This window comes from Littorina saxatilis, linkage group LG12, assembly GCF_037325665.1.
Source record: "Littorina saxatilis isolate snail1 linkage group LG12, US_GU_Lsax_2.0, whole genome shotgun sequence".
Taxonomy (NCBI): domain Eukaryota; kingdom Metazoa; phylum Mollusca; class Gastropoda; order Littorinimorpha; family Littorinidae; genus Littorina; species Littorina saxatilis.
In genome coordinates, this window is record NC_090256.1 from 2,773,444 (window position 1) to 2,790,469 (window position 17,026).

The following is a 17,026-nucleotide window of genomic DNA, read 5'->3' on the forward strand; positions in this document are numbered from 1 at the left end:
GGCGAAACGTTCAACTCTTTTGACATCCTACAAACCAAACTGAAAGCCTTTGAGGAGCGTACTCATGTACAGCTTTTGAAACGTTCTTCGAGATCGACAACACTCACTTTAAATAGAAAGCGTTACTTTGAGCAAGCGACACATGCATCACACTGTATCAAAAATCACCGTAAACTAGGAAAATGCAAATCCCAAATAAACATGGAAGTTTAGCTAACGAGGTTCGTATTAAGGAGGGGAAAGTGCTGCTGATCGATCTTTGGATGCTGTATACCACTCATGAAGTTTAACTTTTGATTAAACGTGGAATTTTGACTTTGATATCTGACAGCTGACGTCCTAGTCATGTCAGTGAAGTGCCGAACCGAAGGCAGGAAAATGTTGGGTGAGAGTAGCGTCCCTTGAGTCGGTGCCGTGGATATAGCACCGGGACTCGAGGCACGGACCCGTGGATGTAGCCACAACCTATTTTTGTGATGCAAAAGCTAGAGCCTACGCACTCCGAGTGTATACAAATTACAAGATCGATGAATCTGTATACACTCCGGCAATGAAAAGCTCAGTTACAAATCTGTATCCAATGAAATGCCCCCTAACATGTCGTTATGAAGTAGCCAATGAAAAATAAGTCTGACGTATGGACTTTCGCTATCTCTTTTTCGGAGTGTCGCGGGTTGGCAAATAATGTACATTCACATAGTATACAACCGTTTCTAGGTCGATACACACTCCAGGTGTGTTCCAAACTCTGACAATAAACTGCCATGAAGCATCAGTTTTGTGTGTGTGTTTGTTCCCAGCATACTTTCATACCATGAATTAAAAGTGAAGCGTACCTTTGCAAAATGGCGTCGAATGACGCTCCGAGTGTTGATGCAGATCATTTTCGAACATGTAATCTACGTCACAGCAAAGGACGTGCAGCATCAGATTGTTTTCGTCTCTTTGTACTCTTATAATCAACTGCTCTGCGTTCCTATCGCAAAGTGGTGTCAATGGCAAATTCTCTTCACGACTGGAAGTTAAAGCCGGAGTGTATACAGTGGTCAGGTCTTGTATACACTCCGAGTGCGTATAGCCAGTGCGTTTTTGTTATTTTACAGATTGCTTACTTAATTCATTGATCATTAGATGACCTTATTCAAGAATACTTTTCTTGACAGTGCCACAACATAATCAATGAATCATTAAAAAGAGACACTGTTAAATCAGATCGAAACATATAGACATACTGTGGGGAACTTGCCAAGAAATGTCTGACATGTGTGTTCATGCATTCATAAATATAGTAGTACTACTATTAGTACCTGTTCAAAGTAAAAAAAAAGTCTGGTTTTTGACAGAGTCAAAAGGTGTGCACACAGAAGGTGACCCATTTCAAGTCCCCCCTTCTTTTTATTTAAACACACAAAAAGATTATCTGAAGAGTCCGAGTGTTAGTTGTGATTTCTCATAATATTTTCAATGTAAAGAAAAGAGAGATATAATCGCATGTAACTTATAAGGCCAAGAACAAAATGAAATGTTTCCGATTGCCTGATCAACCCTGTTTTTCCTGCCAACCCTTGAACTTTTTTTCTTACCCTTTCAGTTTTATAAAATTGAAAAGGACAAAGTTTGATTTTGCAGACATTGCGGGGACACAGCTCACACGATATGTGGCCAAAAAAAAAGACACGTGCGCCTGTGTAAATAAAAAAAACCACACATCTTAAATCCATAAAATAAAAATATTTAAAAAACAAACCTACCGACCCTATTTTACGAATTGTGATATCAGAAACGGGGGGAGGGGGGTTGCAGAATATACAGAAAACCTTTAGCCTATTAACAGAACGTCAGCCTCAAACTCAAAGTCCAACCACAAAGGTTTCGATGATATGAAAATTATCTTTGACATTTTTGATGACATTGACAGTGCCCTGTCAGAGATGGAAGAGATGGAGCGCCTAGTGGAACATGCTAGCAAGTCAAAAGCCAAACATGCAGCAGCTCCAGAAGGTTGGGAACTTGTCATCGATCGTCAACACCTCAAAGTGTGGCGTCGCTTTATGGAGGATTATAATTTGTTTGAATATAGAGGTAAGTTTTTAAATAGTAACACTTTTTTTTCTTAAAAACTGTTGTATGCTTTTACTGATAGTGATACTATCATACTTTGTTTGTTTGTTTGCTTAACGCCCAGCCGACCACGAAGGGCCATATCAGGGCGGTGCTGCTTTGACATATAACGTGCGCCACACACAAGACAGAAGTCGCAGCACAGGCTTCATGTCTCACCCAGTCACATTATTCTGACACCGGACCAACCAGTCCTAGCACTAACCCCATAATGCCAGACACCAGGCGGAGCAGCCACTAGATTGCCAATTTTAAAGTCTTAGGTATGACCCGGCCGGGGTTCGAACCCACGACCTCCCGATCACGGAGCGGACGCCTTACCACTAGGCCAACCGTGCCGGTCCGATAGTGATACTGATTATAGCTTTAATTTATAACCATACAAACCAAAAATGCAGATTTACGAGTATACTATCAGTTGTGCAGTAAGTACTGTTAGCTTAGTGTTGGACTAATTGTACAATAATTTAGTAATTAGTCTATATTTTTTTAGTATATTATGGGGGGAAAGTCACCATTTTTGAGTCACTTGAGAAAAAGTGACTCTATGTAATCGGTCAGTGTTAGTCTGTCCGGCCGGCCGGCCGGCCGTCCGTAGACACCACCTTAACGTTGGACTTTTCTCGGAAACTATCAAAGCGATCGGGCTCATATTTTGTTTAGTCGTGACCTCCAATGACCTCTACACTTTAACGATGGTTTCGTTGACCTTTGACCTTTTTCAAGGTCACAGGTCAGCGTCAAAGGAAAAATTAGACATTTTATATCTTTCTCGGAAACTATCAAAGCGATCGGGCTCATATTTTGTTTAGTCGTGACCTCCAATGACCTCTACACTTTAACGATGGTTTCGTTGACCTTTGACCTTTTTCAAGGTCACAGGTCAGCGTCAAAGGAAAAATTAGACATTTTATATCTTTGACAAAGTTCATCGGATGTGATTGAAACTTTGTAGGATTATTCTTTACATCAAAGTATTTACATCTGTAGCCTTTTACGAACGTTATCAGAAAAACAAGGGAGATAACTAGCCTTTTCTGTTCGGCAACACACAACTTAACGTTGGGCTTTTCTCGGAAACTATAAAAGTGACCGGGCTCAAATTTTATGTGAACGTGACTCATTGTGTTGTGAATAGCAATTTCTTCCTGTCCATCTGATGCCTCATATAATATTCAGAACTGCGAAAATGACTCGATCGAGCGTTTGCTCTTCTTGTTTTCCAACTAACATTGTCCAGAACTACTCTTTGTATTTAAATGTTTCATAATTCTTTGCAGGTTTCCGTTATCTCATACTTTAGTTAATGGTTTCAAGTTTGTTTGCCGAATGTTGGAAAGTGTTCGATCCTTTCTCTCAGATCTATCATCTATAGATCTATCATCTTGGGCTGACCAATATTTCTTTTCTGTGCTGTTCTTTTTAGCCTTTTCACAAGGATTTTTCTATGATTTGATCAGAAAATGTTAACATGTGAAAGTGTACAGGCATAGATATGTATTTAGTTTTAATTGGTATTCTGAAAATCTATAATGATTACCTCTATTGCTATATTGTTGGGTAGTTAGTCTTATTTGTGTTCATTATATAAGTCTTGAAATAAAGACCAGCAAAAGTAAATATTTGTATTCGAAAATGTATGCATACATGTACTTTTGTTTAATTATTTCAGTGTTTGGATCTTTCAAGGATATCACCCCAATGGCGTTTTACAACGTACAGGTAAGACAAAAAAAGTACTTCCAAGAATAAGTCCTGTATTTCTCCCAGAGAAGTACACATTGCCCCAGCTAAAATAAGTTGATTAATATATCAAATTTATACTCCATTATGTGCATACAAAGACAGACTGATAGTGATATGACTAATAAACCACTGGTAGCTTATTAGCAGCTTTAGTAGTCACTAAGTTAGAGGGACTGGATCATGCACACAACAAAACGTGTGACACACAATAGTTACAGAAAACTTATTTCCAGAAAAATAGTTGTTCTGTGAAGTTCAGCATGCACTACAGTCGTTAGTGCAGACGTTTGTACATGTAAGACAATGATAAACTGCATTTATTTAGATCTTATGTATTATCTGAAAGGGAAGCACCAGAACACTTAAGGTGTTGCGAGTGTGTTCAAGTTGCGGTTCTTGCTAATGTTTATACTCACTGAGTTACTTGTCTTGATTGCGACGGCGTATACGCACGGTCCAGTGTGCATTCAACAGGGGGTGCCCAACATGTACTGCTAGAACTAAGATACTTCTTGATTTCAGTAGTTTCATCACATGTTAACTAGTTTGTTTTTAAATGATTTTTTAGAGATCGCCAAATGGACCCCCCGCGGGTTAGGGGGAAGAATCTACCCGATGCTTCCCAGCATGTCGTAAGAGGCGACTAACGGATTCTGTTTCTCCTTTTAGTCAATTTTTGTAAAGATTTTAGTCAAGCAGTATGTACGAAATGTTAAGTCCTTTGTACTGGAAACTTGTGAACAAGAAACAATTGACAAGTGGCTCTATCCCATCTCCGCCCTTCCCCCGTCGCGATATAACCTTCGTGGTTGAAAACGACGTAAAACACCAAATAAAGAAAGAATCGCCAAATGGTATTGTGTGAATAACATCATTCGGTCGATTGTACGCACGGCGCCGTGATTATAGTAGCTCTCAGTCCATTCCTTCTTTCCGGTACGGAAACAGACGTGTTTCTGGCGAAAGAATCGGCGTTTTCAACTCACCATATCTTCATATTCATTCGGACTAGAACAACGAAATATGACTTGCTTGTAAAAATTATCCCGAGCCTTGTGACTCTGGTAGTCATTTTGTTACGCGAAGCGGCCTTTGGCAGGTACGACAGTTTTAGTCACCCAAGTAAATAGATCTAAAACGCACGTGGACGAGTTTTTCAATGGCGTATTTGAAGTCTGTGAATTTTGTGATTACAAATCATTTCGGGGCACCCCTCAGTCTATACGTACAGACAAACAAATTGCATGGAACGAAAGTTGAGAGGCTGGACTGTAAGTTCTTGTTATGACTTCTAAATCTCGCAGGTCTTTTATGCAAAACAGACTCAAAATTGCATTTTTCACGCAAGTGTAGATGTCGAGACTATCGAAGGAATGGAATACACTTACCCAAAGATATAATAGACAGATACTGTCTATTTATATCTATGACTTACCCTAGCCCATATGTTAGAATAAAGAACATGCTTTGCTCTTTTTAAAGGATGTATGATTTGGCACTGTACACAGGATTTTAGACCTGCCTCCGAAGTGATTTTTCCATAAACCCTTCAAAAAGAGCGATGCCATTGCCTTGCAACCTCAAAGAAATATATTTTGATAATCCGCTAAATGAACGATTTTTTAGTGTGAAATAAAAGCCGAAGATTTGCTTCGTTTCTTTGCTGCGACACAAAACCAAAACCAACTATTGATCTGCGGTTACATTATGAGTTCGTTCGACATTGCAGTGAAGTTGCGTGGATCTTCGACGATTCCCGTTCGGTTTAATGTGGATGGAGCTTTGATTGAATGTAACTGCTTTGAAAAGTTACAACATGAGTCCTTGGGATCAATGTTTTTCGGTAAACTTCTTCGTATCCTTGACTTTACTTTTGACTTGAACAGATCCAGATCGGCTGGGGCTGTTGATCGCCTACACAGATCTATATATATGAAGTTGACTCGACACGGCAAACCGTCGAATCCGTGCCCTCTCGTCGGTCCTACCCCCAAATCCCTTACCAGCCTCAGACCCCATCTCACCAATCTAACCTCACTGGCGCAAAATGTGTGATTATCCCTTCCTCATGTGTGTGTGTGTTGTTTGTTGTGTGAGTGCGTGCAGGCGGGCGGGCGGGCGTGTTTGTGCCCGTGTGTCTTTGTGTCTGTACATGTCGTCTTGAGTGCGAGAAAGCGAAGTTTTGAGAAATAGTGACAGATAAATAGTTTAAGAAAGGAATCTACTAAGTGAGAGTGGGCGTCCATTACGGCATTGTGAAGCGGACCTGCGCATCTACACGCTTTGTTTGTCTGTTTGTTTATGTGTTCGTGTGTGGATGTGTGTGTCGTCGCGATATAACCTTCGTGGTTGAAAACGACGTTAAACACCAAATAAAGAAAGAAAGAAAGAAAGGATGTGTGTGTGTGTGTGTCACAGTTAATGTGTGTCCATTTGGTTGTATGAGTGTGAAAATGTACGTATTAAGGGAGGGAGGGGGGGGGGGGTGGAGGGTGAGGACCTATGCGTTTGGCTTCATAGTACCTTCATACGAGTAACTTTGTTAACAGTTCATTATTCGGACACAGATTAACAAGTTATAGAATGTTCGTGTAGAACAGACACTTAGCCACAAAAAAACACCTGGTTTTGAAATAAATTATTATCTCGACTCTGTTCAAAGGAGCTTTCCCCAAACACCTTTTTAACAATATCCAATTGATCTATGACGTATGGGTCCATGCGACGCCGAGGCCCCCTATGAGGTACAGAGGATGCCTGTTTGCGGTCAGGGGGAAAATTGAGAAGGGGGGGGGGGGGGGGGGCCTGGATGACCGGTACAGGAACCCCCAACCTTTGTACACATTGCTAACAGGAACCTGTGCACAAAATGTGTAATGAATCTCACGACAGATTATTTTTTCGGAAGGGGGGGGGGAGGGGGGGCGCAATCTTATGATCAGCCTAAGGCGCTTCGCGTCCTCGATTTAGACTTTTGAATTCTAAGTAAACCCTTTTACAAAGTAACTGATTCACCCAGGTGTATGTGCGTGTGTTTGTGTGAGTGTAGTGCGATTCAGAGACAACTGGACAGATCTTTATGAAACTCTGTCTCCAGTTGGAAATGTCCTCCCTGTTGTGGATGGTAGGAGCAGGGTTTTGGTCAGGGAGGACATTTCCAACTGGAAACGGAGTTTGACCAGGTAACGTGATGCATTATAACTGAAATACACAATTAGTAGTGTCCCAATATATATGCAAGTGTGTTCGTATCATCAGCTAATAAAAAGAGTGTCCGTAGCTTTTGGGTACGCGTCGCAGTGTTAGCAGTGTACGACCTCCCACAGTCCAATGGTACGGATGCCGCGAATTGTTGTAGCCACTGACTGTTTTATGTATGGAAGCCGGTAGTCTTTGTTGTTGTTAAATAATTATATTGCCAAAAATTATGACATTTTCCGATAATTGGACGAGTTTCAATACACATTGGCTAAGCACCTGTGTGCTCAATGAAAATGTTGCTTGTTTTTATCAAAACTAAATTTCAATGGTTATTCGTGCAAACCATCACACAAACATGCGTGCCTCTCTGTGAGTATGCGTGTTGCTGCTTTCATAGTTCAGGATAGATTACAAGTTAACTGTGTTAGGGTGCAAGCGTTTAGAAAATTGACAACACACACACACACACACACACACACACACACACACACACACACACACACACACACACACACACACACACACACACACACACACACCCCACCCCCCTACCTGTCAAATTCCCTCAGTATCTATGAACCATTCCGTTCCCTCAGATCATCACCAGAAGCAAAATCCTCCGCATCCCAAAGATCAGGACGAAAACATTAGCGAAACACTTTAGATATCAGATACCGACTTTATGGAATGCGCTTCAAAATCATATTCGCAAAGAGAGAAAGAGAGAGAGACACAGAGAGAGAAAGAGAGAGAGAGCATGTATTCTTATTGTAAATAGTCAGAAATGTAGTTATTGACTGAACTTATTCTTATCACTATGAGGGGTTAGTTTGCTTGTGTGTGTGTGTGTGTGTGTGTGTGTGTGTGTGTGTGTGTGTGTGAGGTTATTGGAATTGTAAATCGCTTGGAGCTGTAAATCTGGACTTGCGTTATAGAAAAGTTTTTTTTTCATTGTTACTGTTAGGTGGATTTTATCGTTTTAGTACAAGCAGTGGCTAGAATAGACTCGCTCAATGTGTGTGTGCGCTTGAAAGCGCGCGTGCATGTGTGTGTGTGTGTGTGTGTGTGTGTGTCAATGTGTGTGTGTGTGTGTGTGTGTGTGTGTGTGTGTGTGTGTGTGTGTGTGTGATTAAAAGTTGACGAGAGCGGGTGGGGGAGGGGGGTGGGTTGGGATTGCGCCGGGGCACTAAGGACACTAAGTGTTTGTAGTGCGATTCAGAAAAAAACTACGGGACAGATCTTTATGAAACTTTGCAAACAAGTTTTCTGACCTTCACCCGGATTCAAACACTGTTTCTTAATTTCTGTCAGCCAAGATATGGGGGTGGGGTTGGGGCGGGAAACATTTTTGAGTAAGAAAAAAGGAAACACTTTTTTTTTTTTTAAAGGGTATTATATAGAAACGTGCTCAAAATGTGTAACTTTATGAAACTTTGCACACAAATGTTCCGACCCCCAACCCTTCCCCCTGATTCAAATTCATGGATCACAAGTCCAGTGCTCTACCAACTGACATACAGGTTTCCCAAATTATTTTTTTTATCATTTTTGTCAATCAAGATATTGGGGTGGGGGTGGTGCGGGAATAATTGTGAAGTAGACAATAAGGCAACAACTTATTTTGTTTACAGGTATTGTATCTGTATACAGTGAACTTAGCTGTGTTCAAATTTAGTTATGATCTGTCGAGCGAATTTTTTTTAATAACGTTTTTACTAGTAAATGAGTGATAGTTTTATGTATACGGCCTCGAGAAACCTCGATCATTTTCTAAAAATGCACGTTGATAAGTGCCGTATTATGATAAAGGGATACTCTTCATTCATTTATTTACACAAAGTAATGTTTCATTTATCATTTGTAGAGCTAAATATGTCAGTTAGGATCGCGTTAAGAATCGCAGTTTTTTTTCGCAAAATCGTACTTGACAACCCCCAGTAAAAAAATTCTAAAAAAAAGGTTAATAAGGCAACCGCCTTTTTTCTTTGCACAGATGTGTCCATATTGCTAATGTATCTGTCGAGCGATTTGAACACACAAGTAACCCCTTAAGGACAAAATGTGCAATTTAGTTCAGTAACCCTGATGTGCTTATGCATGCACATGGGAACCCTGTGAGCAGATACAGAGCAGCGTTTTTCATCTTAATACAGGGATACAAGTGGCCATGCTTGAAACAGGAGTTTCAGCTCTTTTTTTTTTATCTTTTTTTTTTTTATAGATCTATGTTATGACAGCAGTATGCAAGAAGAAAAAAACAGATCTGAAGCAAGAGTCTGTGAAATTTAGGCAGAGCTTTTGAACCCAGAGTGCACCCATGATTATACTTATACCAAGGCTTATTCATGTCAAATGTTCTCCTCAGATGGACCTGAAGTTCTGGTGTGGATGGGACCCACAGACCATGGAGATCAACGTCGTCGACACTGACCCCAAGAGCTCTAGTGAGATCATCCACTGGGTATACAAGTATCCTGTAAGTTTGCAGTTACAGACAATGAGGGGGGGGGGGGGGGGGGGGCATGATTTGGACGAGTGGGAGCAAGATGTGGACGAGTGGGAGCACACTTGTCACAACCAGTCATTTTATATATATATAATTGAAGAATACTTACTAAAGAGCGGTGCTTGATTAACCAGTACAGACTGTTGTGTTCCAGAAAACAAAATGTGGTTAATATCTGATAAAGAAACTTAATACTATAGAATGAGGTTGTGTGTTGAATTAGGAGAGAGCTGGTTTTCGTTAAGAGTTGTTGTTATTATTCAGCGCACTCCCAGCCTTTTTGGAAAAGCATACTCTGTTGTCTATTTTCAGTACCCAATGCTTCCAAGAGACTACTGCTATGTTCGTCGAAGCACGGTTAGTTGATTTTCTCTCTTTCCCTTCCTCTGTATTTGTCTCTCACAGACCTGTTTACCCTTACGATTTTGGCGTAATTTATTACGATTTTCTGCAAAAAATACGCCATTCCGCTATCCGTGTCAAGACTACGATTTTCATAAATAAAAAAATAAAAAAAATAAAATAATTTTTTTTTATTTTATTTTTTTTTATCAATTTACATGTTTGGCATTGTTTTTTTCAATGGCAAAATGGGGTGAAAAAGCACAGGACTGACCAGAGATCATGTCTGTATGATGAGACGCTGGAGAGCCTTATTCTAGTGGTGAAGTCTCGCCCTCACTCATTTGGCAAGCGCAAGTACAGTAGAGAAGCGCTTGACACACTGAGAAAGGCCTACTACGAGCAAAAGAAAAAGAATCAGTGATGCATGTGCTTTTGGTGTGATCTTCTTTGAAATTATGATGACTACAAAAACTGACTGATGTGTTTTGTTTGTGAATGGTGGATATATGTGCATGATTGCGTTTCGCAGACACAGTTGTCATGTGCGTTGTAATTGGCGACGAATTTTGGATGATTACTATTTTTGTGCCAGGATTACTATTTTTGGGGCTGAGCATTACTCCAAAACACTTATGGGGGTAAACAGGTCTGCAGTCTCACTTACAACTGTAAAATGTATACATTCATGTTGATGCAGACAGTCTCTTTTCGTAATTGTTCCCAGGTCATATAACAATGCAAAGTAAACGGTAAGAGCACATCTGTATTGAGTGAGAGTTGTATAAGAATTGGTCTCATAGTATCTTAGATAATGCAATTAACAAGCCAGTTTTATCCAGATTTTTATTTTGAAGAGTCTACATGAGAAATAGAACATTGGTTGACAGTTTTGCCTTTTACTTAGCAATAAGTGGTGGTGGTGGGGGGGGGGGGGGGGGGGGGGTGAGGAAAATACAGACAACCAAAAAGATTTATTGCTGCCCTACATGCCAACCAGCATAACGGGCAGTAAGTAAAAAAAAAAGTTCGAGCTCATGATGAGATCGAAATATAAAGTCCATACAAATCTTATGTAACAGTCATGTACATGTAGTGGTACCTGTGATAAAAGGACAGCCTTGTGACAAGTGAAAGTGTCCCTACATTATTATGTGACCTATCATGACAGGTACAGATTAGTCAGGATAGTAGACAAGGGACCACAGACATTGTCCTTTATTGGGAGATGTCTTCTCATCAAAGGATTCTCACATAGCATGCAAGGGTCAAATGCAAAAAGTCAGAAGCTGGTTTTCTCAATGGCAGTAAATGTTATCAATCTTCCAACAGGTGAATGATCAGAAGAACCGGATTGTGATTCGAGCGAAAGCAGTGCCGCATCACAAGTGTCCAGAAGTGAACAACATCGTTCGGGTCCATCAGTACCAGTCGCAGCTAGTCATTGAGCCGGTCTCCTCCTTCAGTGAGGTAATCCATCAGTACCAGTCGCAGCTAGTCATTGAGCCGGTCTCCTCCTTCGGTGAGGTAATCCATCAGTACCAGTCGCAGCTAGTCATTGAGCCGGTCTCCTCCTTCAGTGAGGTAATCCATCAGTACCAGTCGCAGCTAGTCATTGAGCCGGTCTCCTCCTTCAGTGAGGTAATCCATCGGTACCAGTCGCAGTTAGTCATTGAGCCGGTCTCCTCCTTCAGTGAGGTAATCCATCAGTACCAGTCGCAGCTAGTCATTGAGCCGGTCTCCTCCTTCAGTGAGGTAATCCATCAGTACCAGTCGCAGCTAGTCATTGAGCCGGTCTCCTCCTTCAGTGAGGTAATCCATCAGTACCAGTCGCAGCTAGTCATTGAGCCGGTCTCCTCCTTCAGTGAGGTAATCCATCAGTACCAGTCGCAGCTAGTCATTGAGCCGGTCTCCTCCTTCAGTGAGGTAATCCATCAGTACCAGTCGCAGCTAGTCATTGAGCCGGTCTCCTCCTTCAGTGAGGTAATCCACAAGGGTGGGACGCGGATGCAGATAAGCAATATTTTATGGAAATGACAAACACAGACATGCATTATCATCCTTGGTCATCATCATATCTCAATACTTTGACAAGAAAATGCAGTTAATTGTGGGTCAGTCAAAAAGACCAACAAAAAAAGTCAAATTTCACATTGTTTTTACTACCTATTTTATTCATGTTTTTATTACTTAATTAGTGGAAGAATCTGTTGTAATGTATGTTTGATGGTGTATGCTTTTAATCAAGCGTTGCTGACTATGAATGTAGATGTAAATGCTTGTATAACTGTGTTTGAATTTTAAATGTGTCAAGCGCAAAGAGCATAATTGTAAAGTTATGATGTTGCGCTATATAAATGCTCATTTATTATTATTATTATTATTAAGTCAAATTTCCTCAAGGCTTACAAATGTGTACATGGAATTCCTTGCTTTAAAGCGAGAGATTGAAATAGTACTGAATAGTGTTTGGATGTATGGTAAGGCAGCCGTCTGCTTGTGAACCGAACAAAAACACTGTAGGGTAAGGTGTTCTTGGCTGTTATAGACACTCGGTGCACTTTTGTTTGTCCCGCAGTGGGGCACTGCGGTTATGAAATTAAAAGCCCCTCCTGTTTTTGGAACCGCAGGAGCTTTCTAGTTTGCTGTTAGGTAGATTTTTGGTTCCTCTTTCCTGTCATGCTATCTTTTTCTTCATGAATTCTTTTCTTTTTTCTGCCTTCTTGCTCATTCACCTGTATTTTTTCCAAAAATCTCTTCTCTTGCCGTTTGTCTCGCGATTCATGTATAGTTTAATCTGTTAGTGTTCTGATGTAAGTCCAGCAGTAGATAGGTTAAGCCTATTTTAACATACTGGAAACTGGTAATCTTCCAGTAGGTATTAATTTAGTTTTACTAAAGCCTGCTGGGACACAAGTAATGGGTTAGTGCATTTGTAAACAGGAATCGCTTGACAAGTGGCCCCCTTCATCCCCCCCTTCCTCGTCCTGATATGGCTCTGCGTAGTCGGCTGGACGTTAAGCAACAAATAAACAAACAAACAAACAAACTTTTGTTTGCAGAATGGCTTCTCCTTCTACATGACCTACTTTGACAACCCCCAGACTCAGCTGCCCAGTATGTGCTACAACTGGCTGGCCAGCACAGGTAAGCGTACACACATTTCTACAGTTATTCGCATATTGGTGAGACTTGTTCCCCTCCCAGAGACCTGAGGCCAGTTTCACAAGATCGCAGTGATCAAATTGACATCTTCAAAACATAACCCTGACTTGTCTTCTGGATTACTGCATCCCATGGATAAATTTCGAAAAATTACCACCACTTAAGCTTTACAATCCAAACATAGTGTCAGCGTTCTGCTACTGACTGTACGGATAATATAATTTTCTGTCGGATGACCGTGGTTGTCCGACCACTGTGCTCGGGGAGAGAAACACTGCGGCCGGGCGACTCCCCGTGCAAACAAGTACAGTCAGCCGACTGGTATCTTCTTTGTAAAGCCCGATTCTGTTGGAATAAATGTATTTCACTCGTTCAACCGCAGTCGACCAACTGTGTTTCTGGCTTATGAAACCTGGCCCCTAGGGGTGTTCATTGACATTGGACTCGACTTCAAAAGCCATGCAGCACACACAACTGCAAAGGCAAATAAAGTACTTGGTATTATCAGGCGATCATTCAGCTTCTTGACAGAGGATACCTTCGTGCAGCTGTGCAAGAGTCTGGTGCGCCCCATCCTGGAGTATGGGCACTCTGCATGATGCTTTACAATCCAGTATGTTGTGGATTACCTGCAGCAACATAGATGACATGCAGCGTCGAGCTACCAAACTGATTCTTCTTCTTCTTCTTCCCGTGGGGGACCGGATCCAATTTCTTGGATGTTGAAGGTCCCGCGGTGATGTCCATACACTGTTGGCCCCCATTGCGGTCTGTGCCAGTCGTGTAAGGAAGTTAAAAAGCCAAAGCTGGGGGAGGGGGGGGGGGGTATAGGGGATGCAGGAGGGCAGTGGAGAGGAGCTTGGCTAGGTTTTGGGGTTATTAAAACTTTGTACAATCCATCAACGGCTATGGGAGGGAGGTGGATGGCTGCAGGGCTCTGCTGCCACCGAGTCGTGACATGAACGACTCAAGGGAGGGGGCGGATGTGGTGGAGATCGGGAGCTTGTTCCACTCTGATGTTGTCCGCGGAAAAAAGGAGTGGGACAGTGAAGGGTGGTAGTCCTGTTCTTGGTGGATCCTATTCCCTCTCGTTCTCGTGTCTGATGGTTTGAGAAACGCGGTCTTGTCAATGCCGACCATGTCATTTTTAATTTTAAACATCATCGCTAGTCGACTGTTATGTCTTCGTTCTTCGAGGCTCTTCCATCCTAAGTTTGTCAGCATGTTGGTGACGGTGCCAGGCTCTTTTTCCCTGTAGTTATTGTGGACATATCTGGCCGCTCTTTTTTGGACTGACTCGAGCAGGTTGTTGTGCTGTTGTTCGTGCGGATTCCAGACAGTCGAGGCATACTCAAGGGTGGGGCGGACCATTGTGATGTAGGTTGCCGCTTTCACTTTTGGAGTGCACTCCTTGAAGTTCCTTCGGAGGAAGCCGACTGTCCTGTTTCCCTTCGCTGCAGCTGTTTCTACGTGCCTGCCCCAAGAAAGGTTACTTGTAATAGTAACACCTAGATATTTACTCTCTGTCGTTGTTTCAAGAGTCTGTCCATGGAGGTGGTAGTTGGATGGAAGAAGTATCTTATTCTTGTTTGGCATGATGTTCATTACCACACATTTGCTTGGGTTGAACTCCATGATTGCATCCCTGAAAGACAAACAATACCCAAAGAGGCTATCAAGACTGAAACTTCCCAGCTTAGAACACAGACGGAAAAGGGTGACATCATAGATGTTAACAAGTACATACATGGATTGTACGACACTGAGAAACCAGAACTGAAATGTACTCCCTAAGGTGAAGGACAAAAGCTCCGAGACCATTCCCTCAAGCTTGAGAAACCGCGATGTAGACTGAACATCCGACAAAACTTCTTCAGCAATCGTGTTGTAAACCTATGGAACAATCTGCCAGACTCTGTGGTCACTGCTCCCACAGTCAACAGCCTCAAGAGTAGACTAGACGCATATTGGCAAAATCTACCCTCAAAATATGACCCAGATTGCCAGATCGTGTCAGTAATGAATGCTTCTGCCATATTACTCTTACTCACTCTCTCTTTCACAGACTCTTTCTCTCACTCTGCCTAACTCGCTCCTACTCTCTCTCTCGCTCTCTCTTTCTAACACTATCTCTCTTTCTACCACTCTATCTCTCTACATCCCTATATCTCTCTACACCCCTATCTCTGTGTCTCACATAGTCAAAGTGAGGGAAGCAGTAAACTCTGTTTCCACCTGTCTCTTTCAAATTGTATATCAGCAATTAAATTACATATCTTATCCCAACTCACATATAGCAATTTACTTCAGTCTAGTGCTAGAACGCTGTATCGCATCACCTTGGTAACAAGGGAGGCAACTCTAAAAAAAAAAAGAGCTACCTTGACCCATAAACAGGACAAAGTCACGTGACTTCCTGACCTTGCCGCCATATTGAACTCATTTTCTACTCAGCGGGCCGTGGCTACGGACGTGTTTTGCTTCGCTTAGGCTTTTCAGCCTTTCGTCTGACTTTTCTTTGGGTCAGACTTCACCTTGGTTTTCCTTGCACGTCCCTCTTCTCTTACTTTGTGTTTGGGGTGAGCATTTTTGCATATTTTTGTCGTTTTATTGCTTGACTCAGGTTGTTCTGCACTTAGAAATTTTTACACGCTTTCGTCCGCCATGTCGGATAGCGGTAAGAAGAAAAGTTCTAAGCAAGTGACGGAGCCTTCTCCTGTTAAGAAGCCTTCTCGTAAGCCGAAAGGCTCTTCTAGTCAAGCTGTCGTGAAGGTGTTAGACCCTTCGTCCAAACATTCTTTTGATGTTAAGATTGACATGCCTAAATCTCCCTCCATGCCGATTCTGCCTTCAGAATCTGTACCGGTTGCTTCCGGTTCTAGCTCTGTTAGTTAAACAGGATGTTTCCGCTATTCTCCGCTCTTTGAGCGCTCAGGTTTCCTCCCTTTCAGCAGAGCTTTCGTCGACTAGGGCAGAATTTTTGTCTTTGCCTCCGGGTGTCGGCGATACGCGTTCCCTGGCCAGGGTGTGTGTCCCTCCCTCGGCTACAGTGACTTCGGCCGATGTGCATGCTGCTTTTGATGCGGGCGACGGAGTCTCTCTTCTGCGTACTGAGGCCTCTTCTGGTTTTTGGCCTGATTATGCTCAAGGTATTTATCCTTCGTCAGTAGCTGGGTTCTCCGGCCAACGCGAAGGGCGTATCCTGGAGGAAGTAGCTCCACCCGAGTGCCGGGCAGAGAGTGAAAGTTCCGATCCCCTGGCTACGCCGTTCCGCTCGTGCGGGCGGCAGTTACAGGGTAGGAGCCCAGATACGCGTTCGGTCTTTGATCGAACAGGGGATTTGCTACCGTCGGCAGCCTTCGTATCGTACGGGGCCAGACCGGCACAGCATTCCCCGCTTCCGCCCAGGGGGCAGGAAGCAGTCCCTAGGGGGACACCGCTTGGGTATAAAATCCCTCGGGTGTCTTCCTTTCCGGTTGACGCTTCGCCTGGCTATCACAGCCACGGCGGTAGTGTACTTCCGGTATGCACGAAAGTGCGGGACTATGATTCGGAGTTCGGTGCTTCCCCTCAAGACGAAGAAGATACCAACTTCCGGTGACCATTACAGCTCCCCATTACGGGTGTCTTCGGGTAAAGCTTCACCAGACTATAGCAGTCAGTGTGGTAGCGGAATTCCGGCATGCACGGATGTGCAGGACTACGGTTCGGATTACGGTGCTTCCGATCAGGAAGAAGACACCAGTTTTCGGCTACTATCCGAGTTTACCCATGCTTTAGCATAGGCAGCGGAAGTAGTTTCGCTGTACATTGAGGAAGGTGTGGTGGCTTCGGCAACTTGTCCGTACCACCACCTTCAGCTTTGGTTGACTTCCGCTCAGTTCGGGAAAAACGCGTTCCTTTTGGATCTGCGAATCTCCCTCTGTTGCCTCTTATATGGCCAAG

The 17,026-nt window shown here is 42.7% G+C and overlaps 1 protein-coding gene across 1 annotated transcript in view; it reads left to right on the top strand.

The window, feature by feature from the left end:
- The window catches only part of LOC138981056 (stAR-related lipid transfer protein 7, mitochondrial-like), a 28,256-nt gene that overhangs the window by 926 nt on the left and 10,304 nt on the right, over positions 1–17,026 (top strand). The window contains exons 2-7 of the mRNA XM_070353858.1: positions 1,919–2,082; positions 3,794–3,843; positions 9,434–9,544; positions 9,887–9,931; positions 11,249–11,386; positions 12,979–13,063. Of these exons, the coding sequence (XP_070209959.1) occupies positions 1,919–2,082; positions 3,794–3,843; positions 9,434–9,544; positions 9,887–9,931; positions 11,249–11,386; positions 12,979–13,063 (593 nt within the window). The remainder of the gene's footprint in view (positions 1–1,918; positions 2,083–3,793; positions 3,844–9,433; positions 9,545–9,886; positions 9,932–11,248; positions 11,387–12,978; positions 13,064–17,026) is intronic.